A 26,369-nucleotide genomic window follows, 5' to 3' on the forward strand; every position below is an offset into this window, starting at 1 on the left:
TGGGCACTGTGTTGGTTTAACTACTTCAGACTTTAGCCCTAGGGACCTCTTACTGCATAGTAATTTTTGCCCCAATTCTGTAGCTGTTTTGCCACCAGCATTCTCAGAAACATCCACTCTTCCTTAAAAATTCAGGACAGTAGCACTGGAAGGGATTGCCTGAGTTAGCATGTCCAGTCCCTGAGTATTGCAGGAACTCGAGTCACATAATCTGTTTCATAAATATATCAAGCTTGGTTAAAACTCCCACCTCTACTCTTTCCTTCCTCAAAATTCTAGTGGAATTCTTTTTTGGGTTTTAATTCATGGCCTGGTTTGCCTGGTTTGTTCTTGTGCTGTCATTGGCTTTTACTATTAGTGAGTTTTTGCCCTATTGAGTATTTATTTCTTTATTTTGTTAAGGGAAACTGGTCCTGTCCTGTCTGGTCTCTGTTTGCAGGGTCCTGGAGCCAAACTCTGTTCCCTTGCCAAAGAAGGCAGGTTTGCTGGCCTCTGTGTCACCTTGTGTCACCTGGTCAGCCTAGTCTTGTTTTACAGATTCCCTCATATTTTTCTTGACTGACCCTTAGCCACATCTGGTGCTTGGGCTGATCCTCTCTGAGAAGCAGGAGGAATAACGTGTGATTTTCCAGGGAAAACTTGCCTGTGCCTTACAGTGTGTGAATGCTCTCTGTGGGTGTCCCAGTGTCCCACAGCCTTTTTCAAAGTGTTAGTAATGAGGTTTATGTGAGGGCTTTCACCTTCATTAGTACAGTCTGGTGTGGCCTATATGACATGGAGTGGCTGCATGTCCATCTCATCTCTGCCCTCCTTGGCTGCAGTTGTGCCTGGCCCAGAGCACGTCACCATGGGGCCCATTAACTGATGGTTCTGTCACCAGCTCCTTCCTCTCCACCCTCCTCCTTACAGCACAACTGGTGGTTCTCTTGTGCATGCCTGTGCACTCAAGTGCTGTTCAGCCCTGCATTGCTTTGGTCTGCAGCATCTTCCAGTTTTTCCCTGCAATAGTTTGTTCTCTTTAGTGCTGATGACACCTCCTGGTCTAGTGTCATCTGCAGGACTTGACAGTCACACCTCCCTTCTTGTTGGCCATCCTGGTGAAAATAAGGTCGAGGCTGTTCTCAAGGCCAGCTGCTCTGCCGGAAGCTCATCCCTTCTTTGTCCACCCCTTTCTTCTGCATCTTCTGTCCTAATTAACCTTGTCATTAGTCCCACCGGGAGATAAGAGCAGCTGGACGGGTGAACATTGTCTGGGGCAGAGGCTGGAGCAGTTTCCAGGATATGGGAGGGTCCCTCTGTATCTCCTGGCTGAGCTGGAAGACCAAGCCAACTTCATGGAGAGCACCATAAGGGAAAAGTAATTCTCCTTTGGAAGAAGGCTCGGGTCTCTTGGAATGGGAATATAGGAGATGGTAATCTTTGCATACATCAACAAAAAAAGACATTTATTTCACAGAAGACACTCAAAGTCCCATCTATGATTACTGAATATCTAGCAGATAAAAGATGTCATTTTGACTTCTTGAAGTTAGCAGCAGGAACAGAAATCTTTTATCTCCAAGCTTTGCAGATATAAAGGAAATGTTATTTCACTAGAAGGTTGTATGCTTCCATGGAGATTGGAATGTTCTTTCAGGAGTGCATTTGTCTTTGAGGATAGCAAAGATTCCAACACAGGGCGTAGCTCAGAGCATCTTTCCATTGATGCCGAAGTGATTTTTGCCATTTCTGCTTTTATGTATTCTCTGCATTCTTTACACATATATTTGTAGCTCTGTAGCCTGTTGTTGAAGCTACGTACTGTGTGTCCTTCTGGGCTAATAAATTCTAAAAACTAGGTTAAAAGTACTGTTTAAATGACATTATATTCTGTTCTCTTTTATAATGTTTTGGCCATTTTGCCAATAATTGGCCATGTTCACTGTCAGCTTTATTTGAGAGCAGAGACCTCACCTGAGGAAGGCTGGTAGTTATTTTTCTGTATGAAATGCTTGTATGTATGTTTTCATGTGATTCAGGGTTATACAGATCTTAAGTATTCAATATAAAAAGGTTATTGTAATCATGCATTTCTAATACAAAATTCCTCCAGAGTTGATATGTAATGTATGCCATACTGGGAATATGGTTTGAACTTTAGGCCAACCTCTGCAATGAAAATGTAAGAGTTTTCATGGTTGCCACAGCTGTGATGGCACAAATTACACTCAAAAGGAGGAAACCACAGTAAGCAGAACAGGAGACACTGGAGAACACACAGAGCAGAGCAGGGAACATCAGAGAACACAGCTGGAATTTGCTGAGTTTTGTGAGAAGTGCAGGGTAAGATTTTGAACAAGTATGAAATTTGAGTTGGTAAATCAGTTACTTGTGAGTTTTAACAAGTGTGCTCTAGTTGCAGGCTGGTTCTTCATGCCAGAACTGCAGCTCTGTTCAGCTTGTGGCCTCTTTGCCAGTGCAGTGTTGAGGATGAGAGTTTGGCCTTTTGAGCCTTGTCCTGTAACACTTACAGTGGAGACAGTGTCTTCTGTTTGCTGCAACTGAGATCCTTCAGAGATAGAGAAGATAGAGTCTGTTACCAGAATTTACTCTTACTGAAGGTGTGTTTTCTCATGGCACCAGGATCAGGGGTTCACTCTACAGGTACCATGACTGCGATCATTTGCAACAGGGTCTGCTGAAGGCAGGTGCCTTCCAGGAGAAAGGGTAGCATTGCTTGGGGCACACCAAGACCCATGGGTCTGTCACCTAAAGGCACTGAGGAGCAAGATGAGTGATGATCAGGTGAAATGCAGGGAGCCCTTTTTTACTTGTAAGTGACACTGCTCTCAAGGAACCAAAACGTTTCTAAAATTTATGTTACGTACAGCTTGATGGAAATGCAGGTATGTTTTTATCACTGGGGGCGGGGGCTAATGACCATGTTTTTCTATTTTCTGAGAGTCCATTTCAGCTCTGGAGACCAGCAAGGGAGAGCAGCTTTAAATATTTTTGAACTCTTTGTTTTCCCAAGGGAAACACTAAATCTGTCTGTACTGCCTTTCTGCTGGGAATGTTTTCATGCAATAAAGTCAAGGTAACTTCGGTGTAAAGAATACAACTCAATTTCTTCTACTTCAGCTTTGCTAAATAAATGACTTCATATAAATGCCTGTAGGGATCATGGAATGGTTTGGATTGGAGGAGGCCTTAAAGCCCATCTTGCCCCAGCCCCTGCCATGGCCAGGGACACCTTCCACTATCCCAGGTTGCTCCAAGCCCTGTCCATCTTGGCCTTGGACACTTTGAGGAATGGGGCAGCCACAGCTTCTCTGGGCAACCTGTACCAGGGCCTCCCCACCCTCACAGGGAACAATTTCTTCCCAATATCTCATCTAACCCTGCCCTCTGGCAGTGGGAAGCCCTCTGAGCATGTCTGTGGCGTCCTCTGGACTTGCTCCAGCAGCTCCGCATCCTTGTGGTGAGGACCCCCGAACTGGAGGCAGCACTGCAGGTAGGGTCTCACCTGAGCGAAGTAGGGGGAAGAATCCCCTCCCTTGCCCTGCTTCCCACGCTAAAAGGAAACCACAGCTGCCTTGAGTGAGGGGCTTCCTCCCCCAACACATCTTTCACCCACAGCCCTGCACCTCCGCTCAGGTCTGGACTGAACCCCAGCACTACCTTTGCTAGGCCCCCACTGCACACACTGCCAGCCACCACAGATTAAGGTTGCATAATGAGATTTCTGCATCTCTGTGCATCTCTGGCTCTGTTTGATTTATCACTAATGTGATGTGATGATTTCTGATGGATCTGTTACTATTTTTAGTCATTTTCTTCCTTTGCAAGAGACAGGAAAGCAGGAAGCCAAGCAATCTGCATTGTACCACTGCTCTTCAGAGGAATAGTCATTATTTGGCCTTGGGATGATTTTGTGTTAGTTATTTTCCTTCTGAAGAGAAGAAGTGTGTGAGCCGTTGTTGTTTGCCATAATCCTGGATTATTACAGATCAGTGATTCTACTTGAAATCTGGGAATAGAGTCTAGCAGAAAAAAAATTCATGTGACATTTATATATATAGCAGTTTCATACTCCATTTCTCTCAGATGACTGAGGTGATTAACTGTTTAATTGTTTGTATTCAGAAATTATTCTTTGAAATTAACTGTAGAGGCTCTGGAAAAAAAAAGATAAAAAATAGTAAACATATTAATGCTGTGGTCAGCCTTGCTGTTGAGAACTCCTGGGACTGGGGGCTGTTTCTGCTTCCAGTGTACCCACTGCTTTCTCATGGTGGGAGACCAAACAAAAGGTACTTTTTCTTTACCGTCAGTGGAATTCTCATGTCCTTTTTGTTTCTCTTTTCTTAATGTCTTTGTTGCATCTCCATAAAGCTGGCATGGGAAGCTGTGAGTTCCTGAGGTGAGGGTGTGAGCTGAGCTCTGTGCAGTGAAAACTTCAGGGAAAACCAGTGACAGCACCTGGCCCTGGGAATGAGAAACCTCTGAAATCAAGGGCAGCTGCAGTAGCAGGCTCAACCTGGGGTGATTCACCGTCACCAGATTTTTTTCTTGCCTTTTGGCAGCACTAAAGTGAAAGAATGCAGTCAACAAATTTGCAATGCAGTGTTAAAACTCAGTAGCCTGGACCTTGGGATTGTAGCACAGTGCTTTGTAAAGAGTGTATTTAGTTATTTTAAGATGTATTTTACAAGTCCATGAGACTATGCTGTTTGGTTGTTTCTTTGGGGTTTTTTTCTCCCCTACTTGGCTTCAAACTGACAGAGCAGGATTAGATTGAATATTGGGAAGAAATTGTTCCCTGTGAGGGTGGGGAGGCCCTGGCACAGGTTGCCCAGAGAAGCTGTGGCTGCCCCTGGATCCCTGGCAGTGTCCAAGGCCAGGTTGGATGGGGCTTGGAGCAACCTGGGATAGTGGAAGGTGTCCCTGGCCATGGCAGGGGCTGGTGCTGAAACAAGGTGGTCTTTAAGGTGCCTTCCAATCCAAACCAGTAGTGTGAGATTCTATGCTCCTGTTAAATGTTTATGTTTATAATGGAAGAGCAGTATTTGTGGTGTCTGCTTTCAGAAGTCATTGAAATTGTACTTGAAATTGAGGCCGGAATTGTGGATTTGATTCCTGTGAGTATTCCCTGCCCTTGGGAAAGCTTGCTGGTTGGCCAAGTGTGAGTTATCGTCCACAGAACTTTGGAATTTCATCTTGGGCGTCAAACATCTGTGCAGCGTTTAAGGGAGGATTGGCTGGGCACAGACTGGGATGAAAAACATGAAAAGCAGGAGAATAAATCATAAGGAATCTTCTTCTGTTATAACCAGGTTTGGTGCTTTTTGTAAATATTACAGACAGAAAATGTTCTGATGGGAAGGAGACTTACAAGTTAGTGTTCCCTCTGCCTCGTTATTTTTAGGTGGTTTAAAGGGTTGGGGTGATATACTGGTTCCTCTTCAAGTTCCTGAGAAATTCGCACAGCTTCAGCAGGGCCAGGATTGTATCGTCCCTCTGAAAGAAATGAAAAAAGTGAAATGCCGATGGATATTTATTTACTGAGTTGCATTCACTCAATAATATGTACTTGCTGTATGACTCCCTCTGGGAGCCTGGTTAATCAAAAAAAATTTTAAAAAAATTAAAACACCTTTTGCAGTTTGTGTTCTCTGTTTCCCCTGCCCTGTTGTGAATTTCCAGCACCATGGGAAGGCAGAGTTTGGTGCAGAGAGCACTGTGTGACTGGGGATTTCCAGTCTGTGTGCTGGGAATACACTTGGTAGATTGAGTTTAGGCAGGAGAGATGCTGGAGCCAGGCTGGCTGCTCGTCTGGGCCACCTGCAGCCGCATGCCTTGGGCCGTGAGCCATAGCATGAGGCCTGTGGTCTGGCATCATGCTGGAGATGAAGCGCTGCCTCTGCTGTCTCTGGAGGCTTTTGTTCTCAAAAGTAACTCATACAAACGAACGTCAAATTCCCGTTTTTCCCCCCAAACTTGTGGTGTAGCTTAGTTGTGCTTGTGGGTGTGCTCACATCTCTGACTAAAGTTAGTTAAATCTCTGCTGCTTCTAGTGGCTAGTGAGGCGTTTCCCTGGATGCTGTGTGGAATGTCTGTTGTGGGCTTACTGGGAAAAAATAAAGCCTGCCTGGATACCCTCGTGAGAGCTCACTGGTACCATGAAGGATGAGCAGCAGTAACATCTGGACATTAGGAACATTTTTCTTGGGCAAAGAGCCCTGGCAGGAATCCTCTCCTTATTCTGCTATGTTGACTGCTCACTTCACTCTGGATTTAGGAATTTTCCTGCTCTCAGAGCTTGTGATGTGCAGGGAGAAGCTCAGGTGAAATGAGTTCTGATGTCGGAGCAGGTACAAGGTGCTGCAGAGCCAGGAACTGGGTCAAGCCCTTGGGCCCCTGCACACAAATGCCATCGTTTGATCTCCTCAGCACCAGGATGAGCCATCCTGCAGTGCTTTTATCCAAAATGCTGTTCTGCCCTACAAACACTTAGGGCTATCTATATTCATTTTTAATATCGTTGTCTCCATGTCTCTTTCTTTTCTAGGTACTTAATTGATTTCTGGTTTTATGTTTCTTTGATTACTTTTGGGTTGCAAAGTAGACAGGTCTGAGGAAAAAGACTGAGCCATATTTGTAGAAGAGTTAATCTTTCAATCAGTTTCCTCGGAATTAAACCGAAACAGCAGTAGCAAATCTAGGAATCCTTTTAAAGGTGACCTACATTATTGGAATAAAATTGGGCTTGTACCTTCTTTTCCTTTATAATTTATTGTTGAGAAAGCTGTGAATTATTTCCTTAACGTGCATTCGTTTTTATTGCTTCTAAATCCCTCATTCCTGCCTCGGGGGGTTTACATGCTCCTGGGTGGAGAAATGGGAGCAGGAAAGTGGTGAAAGCTAAGTCACTGTGATGTGATGTGATAGGGATTTAGCCCTTGGCTGTAATTAAAAGGGTTCATCAATAAAGGTTTAGCACAGAGTGCTTCCAGCAAACCCCTATGAGGAGATGGAGATTATACCAGGAAAAAACTGTTGGAATAGTTTCCATCAGCCTCCAGATGGAGCAAGTGAAACTGCTGCTTCTCAACTCTGTTGCTCATTGTCACTGTGTCTGTTAGGACTTCTTTTCCTTTTTTACTCATTCCAAAATTATATTATTGTTCTGAAAAAGGTTTCAAAAATAAATCCACACATTTACAAAGCAGGTTGTTTTATAAATTTCTCAGAATCCGTAAAACAGGCTGCTGGGTGAGTGTCTGAGGGATTTCAGTGTTTAATTGACATCTCAGGAAGAAACAGTTATAAATCGAAACCGTTGAACAATCTTAAAATTTAACTTAAAAGTAAATGTTTAGCCTCTGAGAGGACTTCTTTATAGCAAAAGAAAGATGTCGGCATTGCTGCTAGCTCTAGAAAATACTGTGTAAAACAGCCATAAGTGAAAAAAACCCCAAACCCTTATTACAGTAAATTTGGGCAGGAAGAGGAATAAAGTTAAAAGCCTAGTTAGAGAATAAAGGCATTGCAGAACACTGAGTGCAGGGAAGCAAGACATGGCTAAAGTGTGTTTGATTGTTTCTATAAATACAGGTATGTAAGAATGCAAACTGAGTCACTGCTCCCAGGAATTTACTGAGGAGTTTTAATAGTTTGCAAGAATCGTAAATAATGTGGCTTTCAGTCATCTGCAGAGAGGATCCGATTCACAATGATGGCTGCAGTGTTCCTGCTAATAATTCCAGTAAAAGCAACAGGGAGTGTGCATGGGGTTTACCCTGAGAGTGCAGCAGTGCCAGTTGGTTCATGTGCAGAATTTAACAAAATAATCTTACTGAGCATTTAAATGTGTTAGTTTCCCTTGGAGTCTTTGCCAAAAAAGATTCGCCCCAGTGTCTGTCTCTTTTGGAGTAAAGCAAAGCTTTAATTTGTTAAACTGAAATTCTCATGCCTGCGAGCAGGTTTTTTTTGGAGGCAACACTTCCCCCATGCAGAGGGCAGAGGAGAGAGGGATTTTCCTCACCATTATCCATGCTTTTAGACAGAGGAAGTTTCACCAGCCAACGTGAATGTGCTGGTGAATTTGGTGGGGCTGGACCTAAGGAGGATTTGGCAAACAGACGGAGAGAGAGGCAGGGTTAGGAGCAGAGCCTTGTGAGCTCCTCACAGACCCCTGTTACTTCCTGTGGGTAGGTCCAAGTCCAGGGCTGCTCCCAACCCCAGCTGTGCTCATGTTGTTCAGCTGTTGGGTTGGTGTTCTAATTACTGGACTGGTTGGTGCAGATAATGCTGTACTTACGGCTTCCTTGGATGGAACTATTCAGGAGTAATGTAACGAGACTTGAATTTTTGGGTTTGTAAGCCAGGCCAGGACATGTACTGCAGCTGGTGGGATAGCTTTGCTATACTGTGCCCTTGTGAGCCTGGTGGTAACGTTCAGGCTTGGTTTGCTGGGGAGAGGCACATGTTCTCTGAGCCTTAAGGACTTTCCCACTGGTTTGTGTCAGGGATGGTACTAGAAGCAGCTGTTTCTAAATCTAGACATGTGGGTTATTAGTCATTATTGCACATAGTGTATTGTGCAGAAAACCTCTGATGACCATGTATCACACAAGAACCAGGCTCATCCAGCTATATACAGAGATGTGGAGATGTGTTCACTTTCCAGGGATCTTGCTTAGTTTAAATATTTCATGATACTTCATTATATGATATGATAGAATGATATTATATGATACTTCTATGATATTTCATTATCTGGAGCCCCTGTGGCTCCAGTTCCTACCAAGAGTTGTGTAATACAGTGGAGCTGAACAGAATGTTCCACATGTTTTACTCTGCTCTTGAGCACTGGTGTCCACAGCAGGAAGTGACTAAAGCTCACAGGTGAGAAGTGAGAGTTTACAGATAGAATACCCTGAAATCAGGTATTTTCCTGTTGTGTTTTCATCGTGAAATGAGTGTATCTGTAAAACCTTTCCTTTGGTCCAGTGTCCTGTGCAGGAGTCACACCGCTGCCTGCAGCTGCCTCTGTGTTGGTGATGATGGGAGTGAGCAGCACCAGAGCTGGGGCTTAGTTTTCCAAAAGACTTGCACATTTCTGCAAGACTTGTCCCCCACAGGAATTTTGGGTGGAGCTCTCTACATCTGCATCATTAGAAGAGTTAGTCTGAAGATTTCTGACATAGGTATTTATAAATACATGATTGTAGAAATAAAATTTGACTTCTGTGACATCAAATTAACAGGAATCAAAATGCAGCCTGGCACGAAGAAGACCAGCATTGCTGAAGATGAGAGAGTTGTGCCGGTTTACAGAACTCATGTTGGACGATGGTTTATATATTTATTATGCATTAAAGATAACAATACTTTTCTCATATGAAATAGACTCTTCATCTTGATTAAATGCTGTTGTGCTACTTACAGTACTTAAAAATTTTTATTTCTGATTTTGTAATTTATATTCCCTCATTTTATATTCTCTCAAATTTCTATTTTTGTGAAGAGAGGAAGGGTCATGGTAGGGCAAACCCACTTTACGTGTAATTCTCATCTGTGCCTTCTTCTCCACTTCTTCCCTATGCAGAAGTTCATAGAGTTTGAAGATGCACTGGAACAGGAGAAGAAAGAACTACAAATCCAAGTGGAACACCTTGAATTTCAGACTCGACAGCTGGAGCTGAAGACCAAAAACTATGCAGACCAGAGTAAGCAGAGCTGTGCACCAGACACCATTATACACATTGCCTTCCACAGATATACAGCGCTACTTTAAAAATAATTTTAATACTTTTTTTGTTTCACTGTAACTTGCGCAAAGCCCAAAATACCTGGTTGTCCCTTACTTCTTTGTAAAATTCTGAGCCTTCCAAAGGGTGGGATGTACCTGCACTAATTCAGTAGAGGCTACATTTCTTCTCTTCTGTGGTCAGTCTCTCCAGATGCAAGGTGCAAGATTTGGGCCTTTGGAACCTGGTTTCCAGTTTCTCCTTGTAGAATTTTCCATTTTTTCCTCTTATAAAAATCATCACATTAATTAGTTAGTTACTCACTTAGTTTGTGTATTTGTTTTTACAAATACTTCCATAATACGTGCAGCCATTGAAGTTCCCCTCAGAATTTGTTGGTGTTTTGTCCAGTACTCCTGCTCCTCTAGTAGCCAGAAGAGCCAGTCCCAGAGGATAATTTAAATTGTTGCCAAGCTAAGATGCTTACAGGGCACCAGGCTACTGCTGAAAAACGTCAGTGGTTTTATTGCATTTGTGGTGCAGAGTTGCTGGTATTGGGAACATGCAGGTACCCATGAACTAAGTTTCTAACAAAGACCAAATCCCACAATTCTGTTTCTGTTTGTTTTATTCAGTAAGTGTAAATTAATTTCTAACAAAATAGGCTTTGTTGCTCAAACAGTTTATTTTGAGAGCCAGGTGTGTGTTAGCTGATAGTTGGGATCTTCTCTTGGCAGTTTCTCGACTGGAAGAACGTGAATCAGAAATGAAGAAGGAGTATAATGCTCTGCATCAGCGTCACACAGAGGTAGGATACCATCTTTCTAAATAAATAAACTCTTTGTTGATATCTACATGACTACATTATGTAAAGGAATTTGACTTTACAATCCTGGTGATGACTAGAGCTTCTGAACTTTGGGAACATCAGAAATACCTGACTGGAGGGTATAAAGAGGATGGAGCCAGGCTATGTTCACTGGTGCCCAGTGGAGACAGCTGGCACAAACTAGGACACAGAAGGCTCACTCCGAAAAACATAGTAAAAACTACCGCGAGGGCAATGAGCCCTGGCACAGGTTGTTCAGAGGCGTGTTGGAGTCTCCTTCCTTGGAGATACTCATAAGCCATCTGGATGTGGTCCTGGCAGCCTGCTCTGGGTGGCCCTGTTTCAGCAGGGAGTGGACTGATGGACCTTAGGACATTTCTTCCAATCTCAGCTGTTCTGTGATGCTGTGCACATCCCCCGCTACCTCATCTCCTGTTGCCAACGATCCTCCAGGAGATGTTTATGTTGTTTTGGGATATCCTCTTTCAAGGCTCTTCGGTTATGGGATTCAGCTGAATTAATTTCTGACACTATTTGCTGACAAATTTTCTGTTGGATTAGACAGAAAATACGTTCACTTACATCATCAGCTTAGGAGGCAACAGTAAGGACAAGGAAATGTGCAAAAAAGCCCCAGGGAACTGGAAATGGATGCTGTAGAAAATTAAACAAAGGCAGAAAATGAGCCTTTCCTTCTCATCTGTTTACCTCATGGATTTTTCTCTCCTCACAGATGATCCAGACCTACGTGGAACACATTGAGCGATCTAAGATGCAGCAAGTTGGAGGAAACAACCAAACTGAGGGCAGTGTACCTGGGAGAAGGTAGGGCCATGACCTCTCCATGTAACATGTGTCAGCTAGGAACTTACACACTGAGTGTGTGTGTTTAAGAGAGAAAACAGAGCAGGACCTTTCCCTGGGGACGTGGATTGTAGCTGAAGCTCTTTTTAAATAGGTTCTGGGTGAGTTGTGGGTACTTGATGGTGAGGAGCTTTGTATGTTGTTTTACAAAGGTGAGGCTTTATCATGCTGCTGTTGATGGGGCCTGTGGAAAACATGTTTATATTCTTAGGTAATGTGTAGAGGTTTATCTATAGAATGGATGGAAGTGTCAAAATAAAGTGTCTATGAGTGTACGTGTCTTTGTATGTGGGATAGGCAGCAAAACCGTAGCAGTTAAATGCATTAGCCCTTACAGGATTTTTTCCCCCGTTGTTCTTTCGGAGGAAGCTTTCTGTCAGTCACCAAAAATCCTACTTATTTCCAAGAAATGGATTTTCCTCCCTTCCTGCATTGTTTGGGTTCTGACTAGAATTAGATTGTCTAAAATATAGGAATCAATTGAGAAAAACAAAAAACAAGCTAGATATCAGCTTTCCTAGGCAGAAGAGACAGGCATGAGGGGTGTAGAAAGCTAGAGATGATGTGGTATAAAAAGAACCAGTAGTTTGTAGGTGCTCATCTGTTCATAAAATCTCCCTTACCAGACTATTTTTCTTCCTTCTCTTCTATCCCTCGCAGTCTGGAAATCCAGAGTGAGCTCCCAGAACATGATCTGATCCTAGTTTTAGAGATCAAATGGGATAAGTGTGTTAGGCTTGTTTCTCTCCCCACTTATACTTCTGGAAGTAAGAATATATCTGTGGAAATGCTTACACAGTAAAATCTAAAAGTACTGTAGGCAAAAGCAAACTTAGGGCATCTCTCTTTTAAAGGGTGCCAACTTTGAGTCATAGAATCATAGAATATCCTGAGTTGGAAGGGAGCCACAAGCGTCATCCAAGTCCAACTCCCGGGCTGGACTGCATAGTAGAAGTGGTTTTTTATGAGCTTTTCCTTCTCAGACTTTCAAATAAGCTGATACTAATTGTGGCTTTATATTAACATTCCATGAAAGAGGTGTCCAGTGAAAAATGTTGCTGGTTATAAGACTGCCAGCCTTTGTGGTGAAGGGCAAAATTTTCATCAAGAACTGCCTCTTCATATCAGAGAAGTTGGTCTTTTACCCTTTAAGTGTGGCATATTGCTAGTGTCCTTGGAGAGGACTGTATGTCTGTGAAAAGCCTGTGATGAGACTGTGATCCAAGTGTGTAGGAGCTAACAGTAGGAAATGGGAATTTTTTTCTTAATTTCCAGCTTTGCACTGTTTGCGTATATGCGTGTGTAGCTGTCTGTTTGTTGTGCTTGTGCACAAGCATCTGGGACAGGTGTGTTTTGATGTCATTGCACAGCTGGAGGGGGGAACACCAGTGTTTGTGGGTCTTAGTGCACTGGGTGGGGGGACAGGCATAATTTCTCATGACCTGTGACATGAATTTGAGTGCATTTATTTAAAATAAATGAGACTAGGGAGAAGTTTGTGCAAAAGCTTTTGTGGGGGTGGTGTGTATCAATGGCCAAGAGGTGTAATGAGTTTGTACCCTCTTCCACATGGTGTGGGTTGCAGTGCATGTGTACCTTGTGTCTGTGGTAGGTTGCATGTTTGCATGACATTTGCTCTCTAATGGTTGTTCTTTTTGTCTCGCTTTTTGTGGGATTGCTGCTGTTTGGCTGTTATGTTTGTCACTGCAGTCATCGCCAGTCCTGGAGAAAAAGGTAAATCCTATTGCTTGCATCTTAACTTCATTAATCCAAGTGTCAGAGGTTGCTGTGGAGTGGTGACAATGTGATGCTGGGAATGTATTGTACTGGCATATTTGCTCTTTGTGTCTACTGGTGCCTGTGCTGGACTTGCTGGTTCAGGGGCGAAGAGGGAGCCATGGAGCTGGGATAACACAGCAGGGTGAAGCTTGTGTATGCAAATGCAGAAGACACAAGTTTGGTCCCAAAACAGGATCGGATGTCTGGGATGGGATGTTTACACTTCACATCCACTAATGTGTTGAAAAGTCATAGAATCATAGACCTGTAGAATCATAGAGTATCCTGAGTTGGAAAGGACCCCGAAGGATTATCAAATCCAACTCCTGGCCCTGCACAGACACCCCAAAATCCCATCCTATGCCTGAGAGCGTTGTCCAAATGCTCCTGGAGCTCTGGCAGCCTCGGGGCCATGCCCATTCCCTGGGGAGCCTGTCCAGTGTCCCACCACCCTCTGGGGGTAGAACCTTTTCCTGAAATCCAGCCCAAACCTCCCCTGACACAGCTTCATGCAATTCCCTCAGGTTCTAAGAAATTTCTTCTCTCTTATTTTACTGTAGAGAACAAGCCGTGCCTGATTTCTGAGTGCAGCAGAACAAGTGTGTCAGTGTCAGCTTTCAAAAGGCACTTCTGGCTGGTGGTTGGGCAGGAAGTGCTGTGCCCAGAGTCTTCAAAGAGACTAGATCTCCTCTTTAAATGCTGGCAAACAAATTGTAGTTTTGTTGTGTTTTGTAAACTTCAGGATGTTGCTTATAAAACATCCTGATCCCAGGTTTTGGCTACTGCAAACCTTTATTGGGGAGTGTGCTGTTCACCTTGTAACTCAAGGTGGAACTAACAAGTGTTAAAACTCACCCTGGCTGAGCCCTGGAAAGATTTGGGTATATGAGGGCAACTACAGCACTCAAAATTTAGACCAGCCCTGAGGATACTTTAAATTTCTTTGAATTAAAATTTGGTAGCCAACTCCAGGACTGCAAAACTGGAGTTAGCTCTGCTGGGGTGTTTGCTCTTTCCCCGTTCCTGGGAGGTTTAGGAGAGGCTTGAAGGTGTTTCCAAAGAAACTCAGCAAGGAAATTTCCTGACAGTCGGTGCTAAAATTCTTTCCTGAAGATTCTACAGCTTCTGATGGTACAGAGACCCTGTATCTCTGTCTCTTTAACGGAGACTGAAATTCACACATTTCCTCTCCATTTGGTGTCTCCTGTATTTTCTTGTGTGTTAAGTGTGTATGTGTTTGCATATGAACAAAGAAGAAAAAGGGAAAGTATGATTTAATGCCTCTCTCAGCATATGTTTGGGGCAGCTTTTATGTCTCGGTGTTGTCAGTGAGTTACATCAGGGCATCCCAGCATAGTCACTAAGATATTTTGGCTGCACCACTGGTTTGACATGGACTGTTCTGCAGTTACAAGAAACTTTGTCCTGGTCCAAACACCTGTGAAGGCAAGACTCTTAAAACTACCATTCTGTGCTGGAGAAAAGGAAAGATACAAAACTAATGGTTAAAGCATCTCAAAAAATGCTCTAATTCTGTTTTCTCCCTAAAAAGAGAGATTTTTTTGAAGTAGACTCTTAGGGACCCTTGGGTTATTTCTTTAACTGTAAAATTAGGAATTTTCTGGTTTTGTGGCATAAAGTGGCTCTGATTTCTAGTTTTGAATCCCTTCATAATCTCTTACACATAACTGACTCTACTTTCTGTGGTGCTTGGATCAGTGCCAGGGTGAAGATTTCCTAGGAGGAAAATATTTGCCTAGTATATTATTTAGAAACTTGAAACCCAGCTGTTACAAACTTCCAGGGTCTTAGAATGATAGCAGTGGGATAGAGAGGTACCTACCAGCAGACAGGCAGAGGTAGTTGTCCTTTGGCATCATGACCTAGTAGGAGCAGGAGTAAGTGGCAGGTTACAGTCATAAATTGGGATTTAGACAAACAGCAGTGGAATGTTTTCTCTGAACCATCAGCGATTATTTAAGGCACAAGCAGCAAGATGCCTTTGGTAGTGGAAAGGAAAAGCTACAAGGAAACGGACAATTCCTATCACATAGGAGTCTGGGTTTGAATCTGTGGAGGAATAATAGAATCATTAAGGTTGGAGAAGACCTCCAAGATCATCAAGTCCAACCTTCAACTGAATACCCTCATGCCCACTAAATCACATCGCAAAGTGCCACATCCACACAGTTTTTGAATGCTTCCAAGGATTGTGACTCCGCCACTGCCCTGGGCAACATGTTTCCATGCTTAACCACTTTTTCAGTGAAGAAATTTTCTGCAGTATCCAACCTGAACCTACCCTGGTGCAACTTGAGGACATTTCCTCTTGTCCTATTGCTTGTTACCTGTGAGAAGGTTAATGATGTTGTGTCAGTGATCTGTGTTCTTCCAAAATCCAGTTACATGCCTCCTTTCTAAGAGGGTTTGTGTATGAAACTTCCATGTACGAGTCTAGTATCTTCAGGAGAGGATTTTAAAGCAGATTCCTAGGAAAAGTGCATCCCAAGCAGGCCACACTGTAAACACCTTTCTGCCCCATCTTGCCTATCCGAGACAGGCCACAGGAGGCCTTTTTGTCTACTGAAGATAGGCACTAATGCAACAGTGCAGCATGCTGTGGTGGCTGGGCAATGCTGGGACTGAGAAGGTTAGGCACTGTGGTTTTTCTCAGCAAACGTTGCCTCCTCTGCTGGGCACTCCACCTCTGTCCTTCCTAAAAGAGCTGGCTGGTGTACCATCCCCTGTGTTAGTGTGTTTGCTCTGTCCCAGGGACCCTGTAGCAGTTGTTTGCCATAGTCACAGGTGAGGTGGCTGCGCTTGTTTCCCAGCCCTTGGCATGACACCCAATGCTGATGATCATTACAGAAAGGCACATGGAGGTCTGCTGTTACTAACAGTGTGCTACACAAGGGCAGGTTTCATCACACCCCCACAATTAAGCAGAAACCCTGTGCAGGAGTAGGTGAAATACGAGTGAGTCGGAGTGTGGGTGCACATCACACAGAGAATCAATTTAGTTCAGCTCTGCAGGGAATGGAGTCAATTAGAGATATCCCGAACCAATTGCTGGGTTCGTCAAGCTGCTGCCACAGCCTTTCCACCTCCACTGCTTGCTCTAGATTTTCTCCCACGGAAGCTTGGTCTCAAAATCTGTGCCAGCTCTTATGTTCAGAATCATACCTGCAGCTAGTGAGTCACCTGCAGTTGCCAGAAAGGAGAAGATGAATAGAACACACTTAGAGACACATTGCAGTATGCATGATGCATTCATTTATATCTTTGTTTAGTTTCTGAATTGCGAGTGCATTGTAATATGGGTATGGAGGGAGGGTCAAAGAGTACAAATACTCCCGTGCTTAAAATTGGAAGTGATCCAATCCATCTGGTTCCTTTTGTTGAAGCTTGCCAGATTTCAGGTGGAATGTCATAAGTTTCATGTAGATGACACTTAAAAGCATTATTCCTCACCCTGTTATGACATCTCTAGAAGCTATGGGAGCTTTTATTTTTTTGCTGTGAGAGTTGTTTGCTGTGGCTTATTTTCCCCCAGAACCTTTGTTTCTCAGAAGAAGCACTGACTTAAGTTGGCTGGTGTTTGCCTGCACTTTTGTGTTCCCCTAAATTTCTCATGCTGATGGAGCGGTCAGTTGTACCTGTTATGGCCACTGACTCCCTCCCTCTTAGAGTCTCCCCAGGAGGAGGTATTACTCTAGCAGTAACACTGTGGGACTGAGCAGCCAACACCAAGGAAGTGTGGAAGTTGGGAGTTCAGACAGCTGCCACATGGGGGTAACGGTTGCAGTCCCATTTCTAGTGTCTCATATTTCACATACACTAGGTGTGCTGTTTGTTTTCTATCAGAACCTTGTACACGGCTAACACAGCTTTCCTCTCTCTCCCTGTTTGTCTCTTTAGCAGGAAGGAACGTCCCAACTCCCTGAATGTCTTCCCCCTCGCTGATGGCATGGTACGTGGGCAGATAGGGGCCAAGATCGTCCCAACACTGGACCACTGGCACCTGAGTGACCTCGGCCAGCTGCAGTCCAACTCCAGCTACAAGGTTTTCTAGACCATCACAGAGCAAGGGTTTCCCACTCTCTCGCTGTTGATAACATCTCACATTTTCATTAAGCTGGAGACAATCTGTGTCCGTAACCCTTTGCAGCCTCTCCCTATGTGTTTGCTCCCATAGTAGCTGTGCTGGAGGTGGGAGGATATTCTTCTGCAGATCTGGCATATGGTGCAGGAAGGATTTGACACAGCTCCTCATGCTGCTTGTCTCAGGGATAATCTCCTTTACTTGGCTGGCCCCAAGTTGAGAGGGATGTTCGTGGAGGCAGTTAGGGATTGAGGGAAGAGAAATCCTTCACTTCTTAATAGCTTTTTTGGGAGAGGACATGGTGGAACCTGTCCCTTCTCTCCACGTTGGTAAGAGCAATGGTTCTGCAACTCAAGTGGGGCCGGGCACTGGGTTGCACTTGCCCTTAAGTGTTTGTCATTTTTGACTGATCTCCTGACCTTCCTATCTTCACTAAAAAGAGCTCCTTCTTATCCTGTCTGGATGCCCAAGTCTTGCACTGCACTTAAAGGTATTACATTCCTCCTATGCCTAATCACTGCTCTAGACTTGCACTGTCTACCTTCAGTACATCTGTCACCGTTACTGCTCTGCCTTCTGTACCAGGTCTTCCAAAATCCTCACAGCATTGCAGCTGCACTGGAGCAGCTCCTGGTGCTGCCTGACATGTCTTGTGCTCTGCTCTGCCATTCGGGGGTCTCCACTCTGCTATTCGGAGACTGGTCTGAGCCCCAAGGCCCAAGTGGTGTGCTCTGAGCTGACAGTTCAGTGCAGCTGTTTACAGATTAGGCTGTGCATGGTGACCCACATTTCCCATGAGCTGTATGTGTAGACTTTGCAAAGTCTTTGTGCTCAGGATCCCACCAAATTCTTCTCTTAAAATGATTTTCCACAAATGCCTAGTGACAGGTCGGAGAGCCACTGGTTTCTCTGCTGAGCACAGCTCAGCGTGTCCACTGGTACCTCACAGAGCTTCTGCTCTACTTCAGAAGTGTCTGATTAAATTTGCCTTCTCTCTGCTTGGAATTTGTAGAACATCGGCTGTTTTATGTGTCACATACAAGGACTGGTCTCCATTTGAAAAGTTGTGAATGACTTTGAAAAGTTGTGAATCACTGATCCTTATAAAATACACTGAGGCAGTAAAGTCAAAGAGGAGATAAAGAAATTCCCAGCTTGTTGTACCCATTCTACCTGTCTCCAGATTCCATGAATGGGCTTTCACCTGAGCGACTCTACAGCAGTGGCCTTCTTGATGCACAGACAAATTCACAGTTTACTCAGAAAACAAAGCAGCAAGTTAATTTTTTTAACATTACCTCTGTAGAGCAGCCAGACCTAGCACAGCACAAACGTCAGCACTTTGTCAGCTCTCTGCCACTGTGGAATTTGGAAATCCAAAATATCTTTGCCTAGGATGGAGGGTTGGAATCCAGTCCTTACTGTAGTGTTAGAGTTTGGGAAATACAGCAACTTGCAGAATGCCATTCAGGTCCTACAGTCATTTCTGGAAAGCTCTGCCTGGAATTAGGGAATAGCAGTGCCACAGTACAATAACATAATGGATGGTGGAAATGAGGACAGAGCAGGAATGTGTTTCTTCATACTAGTTCTGTGCCAGCACAACCAAAATGTGCAGAGCCCAGCCCACCTTTGGAATCAGTTATTCCTCAGGCTGTGCAAGCAGTGCTGCACACCTTAGTGTGAATAGACCTTGCAGTGATCAGGCTGGGCAGTGGGCGTTAGTTTTTAGAGAAGAGCTGAGTGGGCACTGTGGTTAGATCCATCTTCCACAACCTTGCTAAGGTCTAATTCCTTAAGTGGTCCCATTGACAACTTGCAAAAGAAGTAACCCAGCATCTGCATTGCAGGGGAATGCAGCAGCAACCCAGATAAATGGGAAGCTTTGGTGTCCAAGTTCAGGTCATAGAGGTTGTTCTGCTTTGGGCAGGGAAGACGCCCTGCACGGGGTTTGGAACTAGGTGATGCTTAAGATCCTTTCCAACCCAAACCATTCTGTGAGCATTGACTGGATCTCAGTTATTTGGTGGTGGTGGTATCAGGCCAAAAAAATCTGGTTCCAAGAAAGCTTTGTGCGGAAGTAGCAGTGTGCTGCTCCAAATGTATCGTGCTGGGATTCGTGTTGGTGCTTGTTAGACAGACTCGGAGTAGAATGCTTGGATAAAGGCTAGATGGTACAGTGGAGCTAAGTAGCTTGTGCTGTGGAAGACTTCTGTTACATGAGTATGGAGCAAATCAATGAATAGTTACCTTTAGTTGTGATTGACTGACTTGCTAGTTTGGAATGCAGATTTTCCTCCCACAAGCTTCTTGCACACTCTTGTGAGTGAAATGCTATCTCTTAAATCCTCTGTGTGACTGGCTTCTCAGCGGCGTGGCTCATGCCCCCCTTGCCTCTTCTTCAGAGCTCTGATACTTTGCTGACATCACTCACACAACTCACCTTCCCAGTACGTACCTGACTATTCTCACTAGTTTTCCTTCTTCATGGGGCCGTACTGTACTTACATTTTAAGTGTCCTTGTTTACTTTTTATTACTATTTTCTGTTTTAGTTGCTGTCATTATTTTATTTTTGCATTCAGTTGTACATTTATTTTACACAGTGTTTTGGAGATGAAAGTCCTTAACATTTTTGTTTTTATGTACTATGCTTTCAGTGTTATAACCATACAATTGTGGCTTCTCATGGTGACATGTGACTGCTATGAATGTTGGGCCTTTACAATGCATTTTGGAGGTCACTACTACACAGTTGATGTTTAGGAGGTTGACAGGTATGGCTGTAGGTAAGTGGTGGCTGTGGAGAGTATTCTTTGGGTGAGCTATGGGTTTTGGAGAAAGCCTCCTGTGCTGGAGAGCTGTACTCTTAGTGCAATATTTAGCATTAACAGAGCACTCAGACAATAGAAGGAAGATACCAGCTTCTGGGCTGTGAAGAGGAGCACGCTTGTAGTATTTACATTTGGGAGAAATTTCTCCAATGCAGGCTGGAAGGTTGATAAAGTAGGTTTTCTAGGTAAATACAGAACTCACATCTGTAACCAAAGAGTAGTGAAAGACCAGGATAGTTACTTATTCATGTGTTCTGTGTAAGGGGCAGGTTATGTCTATAAACAAGAGGTTACAGGATATCTCTGATACAAAGATCACCCTTAGATACTGATGGTCCAGGGCTTTTGAATGACATCTGGTTCATAAGAACAAGGAATGACAAGTGGAGTGGACCCACCTGGATGTCTCTTACACAGCTAAGATGCTCCTGAACTTTGGTTATTCTCATAGACTTACACTGGGTCCAAGAACATCCCTGAATTCTTTCATCCAACAGCAGTTTTGTTTGGGGAAAGAGGTTTTATGGTTGCATTTCACACTTGATACTCTTGTCCCTTTGTACATCAGAAAGCACAGAAGACAAACTGCAGTTGAGGTAGTCCAAGGCTTACTGGATTCTATTTATTATCAAAAATCCCATTTGGTTCTTTTTTTTTTCTTTACATATTAGGAAAGTAGCTCCTAAACCAGGAATATGAACTAGAGGTGGGAAGTGTGGTTTTCACATGTAGCAGCCTAAGAGCAAAGTTCTCAACTCAGTCTTGATGCTAAAACCAGCATATGTGCAGGGACATGGTTTGGATATTCTTGTGGGAATGCGGATACTGTTTGGACTGACGATGCAGAAAATAAACAAAACGTGGATTGCATTTCATGGTAGTGCCATTTAAAAAAACCTGAGTTTCCAATATGAATGCGCAGATGCAGTGTAAACCCTTTGATTTCTACGGTGCAATGTGCAGCAGGGCATTCTAAATAAGCATACAGAGGCCAGTCTAATTAAAGGAAGATTCCAGATTTAACAAAAATATGGCTGCAAAGGGTTAAGTCACCATTTTTTTCAGTCTTCTCATTCATGCCATATTGGATTTTTTTGTCATGTTGTGAAGCTGTTATTAGAATGAGACTTCCAGATGAGCGAAGTGAAACAGCGTCACAGCTCCAAGGTTGGGGAGCTCAGGGCAGCCTCTGAGCAGAACCAGGATCTCTCTAGTACTTCCACAGGAGGTGAGAGGCCAGTGGTGAAGATGAAAGCTGGGTCTGGATGTGCAGATGCTGAATGCCACTGCACCCAATTGCAACTCACTGTCACATATAACTCTCAGCATTAATTATGTCACCTCCCTGCAGGCGGTTATTAGGGTGGGCTGCCCTTAAGACTGGGGAAATCTCATTTGGGTCTGGGAGAGGTCACAGTGCTGGTCAGGGCATTCCTTGTCTGACTGAAGCAGTGCTGCTTTAATTGACAAACCCAGGTCACAGTGTAAAACCCTGCAAAGCCTTGAAGACTCCTTGCTCCTCAAGAGGTAATGGTACAAGAAGTGGGGCTGTAATGTCTGTTAAAACCAAGAGCCATTTTGCACATTCCACACTGGGAATCCATCTCCTGTGTTCATTTCTCACCTTTCTGAGTTCTTGAGTATTGTCATCCTGCCATTTGGAAGTGGAAGACCACATCTGCTGTGTTCTCAAGCTGGACCCATACCTGCCTAGCTCTGCATAAGGTGGTTTGAGGACATAGGTCTCCTGTGCCAGACAAGCCAGACCATCCCAGACAAGTGTCCACTTTGCTTCTGCAGTTTAGTGGCAAAACCAGTTTGCTGTTTTCTCATGCAGGTGTGTTGGTGGCTTACAGTAATGACATCAGCCAAGACTTTTAAGAGGCCACTTCAGATCCTTTCCAAGCAATATCCATGTTGCCTTCCAGCTTTGGGAAACACTGGCCTGGCTTGCCGCAAGCGCCAAAGCCCTTCAGCTTTCACTGTAGTCAGTGTGAGCTACAGGTGCTTTTCACCTGTGATAAGGCCACCTTTCTTCAGATCACATACCAATGTGATTTGTGAAGACCAGTATTCAGTAGTGAAGGAGGAAGCTTATCAGCCCTTTCACAGGTGGGATTTGCTTGTTGAGTTCAGCACGAGAACTCGCTGCTTCGCTGTGGTGGTAGTGCCCGGTGTCACAGCAAACGCTGGGACATGTAACTGGTACAGTGAGCAAGAGCCATACTCATAATGCTTTAAGGCATCCATACACCAGCAAATGGGACATTAACTGAAATGTATAATTGTGCTTTTCCCTTTCTGTTCTGCCACCCTGGAATTGCCACAGTGCCCCCAAGACGAAATGTCTGAATCTGGGCAGTCCTCAGCAGCTGCCACACCGAGCACCACGGGAACCAAGTCCAATACTCCCACGTCATCTGTGCCCTCTGCCGCTGTCACCCCTCTAAACGAGAGCATCCAGCCCATCAGCGAGTACACCAATGGCACCACCAAGAGTAATAAGAGGGCACGAGAAAAGCGGAACAGCCGGAACATGGAAGTCCAGGTCACACAGGAGATGAGGAATGTCAGTATAGGTATGGCAGCTGGAGCTCAGGTACTTGGTCACTAACATAATCAACTTCCCAGTGCTGGTGTCTCTGTGTTACAGGGAGAGGCTGGGAGACTGCACTGTAAGTATGGAATCTGAGGAAGCCTGACTTGGAAAGGTACATGAATGAGACAGGGTTAATTGGATGTTAGCAGTTTTTTGGGTAGCAAATTTTTGAAAACATCAGTTATATGAGTAATTTCACGAATTCACAGGATGAGAAGAGGTTACTGAGTTCAGTGTCCTGCAGTAGCATGCATTCATGTCATGGAACCTCTTTCACGAGCACTCAAGTCGCATGTTAGGCTGAGCTTTTGGGAAGCTGTGTCTGGACCTCATCAATATGACAGTTAAAAGCTTATATTTCATTTTCTCTCTAGATTTATTCGTAAGTATTTTATATCCAGTTGTTAAAATGGCAAATTCGTCAGATGAAATAATTATTTTCCCTCTGTGCACTTATCCCACACTGTGATATGCTTAAAAAAAACAATTGTATCCAGCTGTTTTTCTCAGCTAAATTAGCTAATTTCTTTTAGCCTTCGTCTCACATAAGAACACTCCCAAATCTTTGGAAGTTACAGTTGTTTTCTCTCTGTTTTCCAGAGTCCTTTAGCAATTTGAATTCATGATTTCTTGTCAGGAAAGCCATCATCTAAGCTTTAGCACCAGGCTGTTAAATAATTAAATGGTGTAATAAACATGATAAAAGGCCCTTTAGCTGTGCCCATGTAGTGTCTGAGCAGATCTCACCCTGGATTGTGAGACTTGCAGTGGCCATCAGAAACGAGAAGTGATCTGTTTTACAGGTCATGAACTTAAAATACAAAAGGACTGTAAGACTTATTAAAGGTCATTAGAATAATCTGCAGGAGCTTAGGGGTAAACACAAGTCTCTGAGGTTGGCATCTGAACCAGCTGATCGTCTTTTTACCTGAGTTATTACATGGGAAGCAGAAGTTACTACTAAAGCAGAAATTCCTCTGCTAACATGCACAGGCTGGTTCCTAACAAAGTAAGACTATAAACCAACATGTAACATCTTTTGCTGTAGCACTGAATGAGAACTGCCATGACAGAGTCCCAGTCTGTATTTTCCTGAGGGGGTCCTCAGGGTCACAGATGTCCATCTGTCAGAGACTAGGGTAGTTGTCCGTGGAAGCATATGGGTTCTGCACAGCCTGCTGTTAGATTGTGGTCTGGCTGTGATCCTGGCCAAGGCAAGACCATGTAACGCTTCATCAGGAAAGATAAGTGTGGATGTCAGTAGTTTGAATCGCCTGTAAATACCCTGATTTTACAGTTGCTGCTTTACAAGCTCATTTACTATCAACAGATATCTTGGGTCAAAGTCATACATCCTATATGTGTGCAATTGTGAGGTGGAAGCTTTTTTTTTTTGCACTTTCTTGGTAGAAGTGTGATATTGTGGAATTTGCTCAAAGCAGATAGTTGTGTCTTCCTTATGTGCTCTGCATATTCAACCTTTCTACTATTTCTCACCGCTAATGCAAAATCGATTCTCCATGCTTAGAAGTAATGCACATACTTGAATTTTAATCATGTATTTTATGCATATGTAATTAAAATGTCTGTCAGTGATGCATGTGCCTTAGAGCTGAGCTACCAAAAATGGTACTTAGAGGTATTTGCAGAAAAGCTTCCCAGCTTGGTAAAACAAAGCTGAGAAAGGCTGTGTTTGTGTTAGACCCGCTGGACGTGGATGCCTGCTTTGGCAGCAGATCCGCATCACACTTTGTCTTCCAGCCTGGGTTTGCTGCCAGTGGGTACACAATGCAAGCCTGAAAGAAAGCAACACACCAGTTGTCATGGACTTCATATATTTGGCTACTGAGATCATTTGGAAAGGTCAAAAATGTCGCATCTAATGTCATTGAGGGATTAATGTAATTCAGAAGTGAGGTTGTTAATCCTTCAGGAATTTCCTAGTGTGAGCAGACACTGTTCATGTTGCTTGTTCCGAATAGGTGCAAGTCTGAGCTTTTGAAGAGTTTGGTACCCAATAAATGGGACTTGACAAGATGAAGAAATTCTTTATTCTTTAAATACTGGCTTCAGGCTGTAGATTACACAGAAACCGAATTTCATTTATCGGTTTTGAAGTCAAGTGTCACTGTAACGGGTATCTACACCAGTGTAGACTTGAGAATTTGTATTGAAAACATGTTTCTATTAAAACTAAATAGTGCCAGTTCCTAACAGTAGTAATTTCTGTGAAGCTGTACAGAAAATCGCTGTGTTGCCTTCGATCTCAGCTAATGCTGTATGGGGATGGAAGAGTTTTTTATTGGCAGATAAAAAAGGGGTTTTGGAATTTATTTCAATGGATAAAATATTTCTGCTTATCCCATTTTAGTGAGTATTCAGGGCAGTGACTTTGGTGATGCTCTGGAATGGGGGTGGGAAGGGGGATGCTTATGGTGTTCCTGCTCTGCAATTGAGAGGCCACCTTCAGCCACTTTCTGTTCTGATTTTAAGATTTTGAACATGGCACCATGACATTTTCAAACCTCGATATTCAAAGCTATGAAAATACCTTTAAGAAATGCCATTCTCTGAAAGTCCTGATCCTGTATGTGATATATACTGTCTTACCTAGGGATGGGCAGCAGTGATGAGTGGTCTGATGTCCAGGACATCATTGATTCTACCCCAGAGCTGGACATGTGTCAGGATCCCCGCCTGGAACGCACGGGTAGCAGGTACTGATTGTGGCTTTTCCCTTTGTGTTCTGTCACTTGGCTTCACAAGGAGTGAGGAATGGATGCTCTGGCTCACAGCGAGCTCACAATGCAGCTGAGACAGGCCATATATTCTGCCTAGTATCAGAGGTCCTGATCTGCTTTGGGTTCTCCAAAAGGGCAGATGCCTGCTGGTGATCTGCAGGAGGATATGTACAGCTGACCCAGGACTAGGCTCGTTTGCCTTGCTGGTCAGGGAGTTTGGAGAAATGATGGAGCAGCAGAAGGTTTAAGACAAGCAAAGAGGACATGGGCTTAAGCTGTCAGGAAGTGGGAAAAGGTGCATTTGTCTAATAAGAGCTCAGTTCTGACCTCCATTTTAAAACTTCAAGATTTTTTCATTTCAGTTCTAATTTTTTCAAGTGTTTGAGGAGTAGAGGCAGGGCTGCCTCCCAAGGGAGGACAAGGAGAGGTAACCTCAGCAATCCCAGTCCCACAGGCTCTGAGCAGGGAGGCTCAGATCACTGGTAGTGAGCCCTGTCAGCAGCTGCAGACAAGGCAAGAGTATGAATTTAGTCCCAGTGCTACCCATGAGCAACAGGAGGCAGGACTAAAGACAGGTGCAGCTTAGCAAAGGACTGAAGGCATAGGCCTGAGGTCAAAGGGAGCCCTGGGACCAGTGGGTGAGTGGGGTTCCCAGGTGAGGCTGATCAGAGCAATTGTGAACCATGAGTGCACTGAGGAGTGGCTACAAATCCTCAACAGAGTTTTCAGAAGAATCATCAGACCTCTACTAAACTACTCTGCTGCTCTAGTCCCTACCCATCACCCATTTTGTGCTAAATAGGAGGCTTCCTAAAGGGTATTAATTTTGGCACCACATTTCTGTGAGGCATGTGTTAGTCTAGACTTAGTAACTTAGGTACCTTGACT

General features: G+C 44.0%; 1 protein-coding gene across 30 annotated transcripts in view; it reads left to right on the forward strand.

The window, feature by feature from the left end:
• MAPK8IP3 (mitogen-activated protein kinase 8 interacting protein 3) overlaps positions 1–26,369 on the forward strand; it is a 73,404-nt gene that overhangs the window by 11,993 nt on the left and 35,042 nt on the right. For 12 of the 30 annotated variants that reach the window (XM_048321407.1, XM_048321417.1, XM_048321408.1 and 9 more), the window contains exons 2-8: positions 9,593–9,713; positions 10,472–10,542; positions 11,297–11,388; positions 13,138–13,161; positions 17,125–17,269; positions 22,471–22,720; positions 25,355–25,457. In XM_048321407.1, coding sequence (XP_048177364.1) covers positions 9,593–9,713; positions 10,472–10,542; positions 11,297–11,388; positions 13,138–13,161; positions 17,125–17,269; positions 22,471–22,720; positions 25,355–25,457 — 806 coding nt within the window. Of the gene's footprint in view, positions 1–9,592; positions 9,714–10,471; positions 10,543–11,296; positions 11,389–13,137; positions 13,162–17,124; positions 17,270–20,071; positions 20,097–22,470; positions 22,721–25,354; positions 25,458–26,369 lie in introns of those variants that run through there. The other 18 variants (XM_048321430.1, XM_048321432.1, XM_048321434.1 and 15 more) reach the window with 8 other exon arrangements.

The sequence above is a fragment of the Corvus hawaiiensis genome, chromosome 16 (assembly GCF_020740725.1).
Source record: "Corvus hawaiiensis isolate bCorHaw1 chromosome 16, bCorHaw1.pri.cur, whole genome shotgun sequence".
Lineage (NCBI taxonomy): Eukaryota > Metazoa > Chordata > Aves > Passeriformes > Corvidae > Corvus > Corvus hawaiiensis.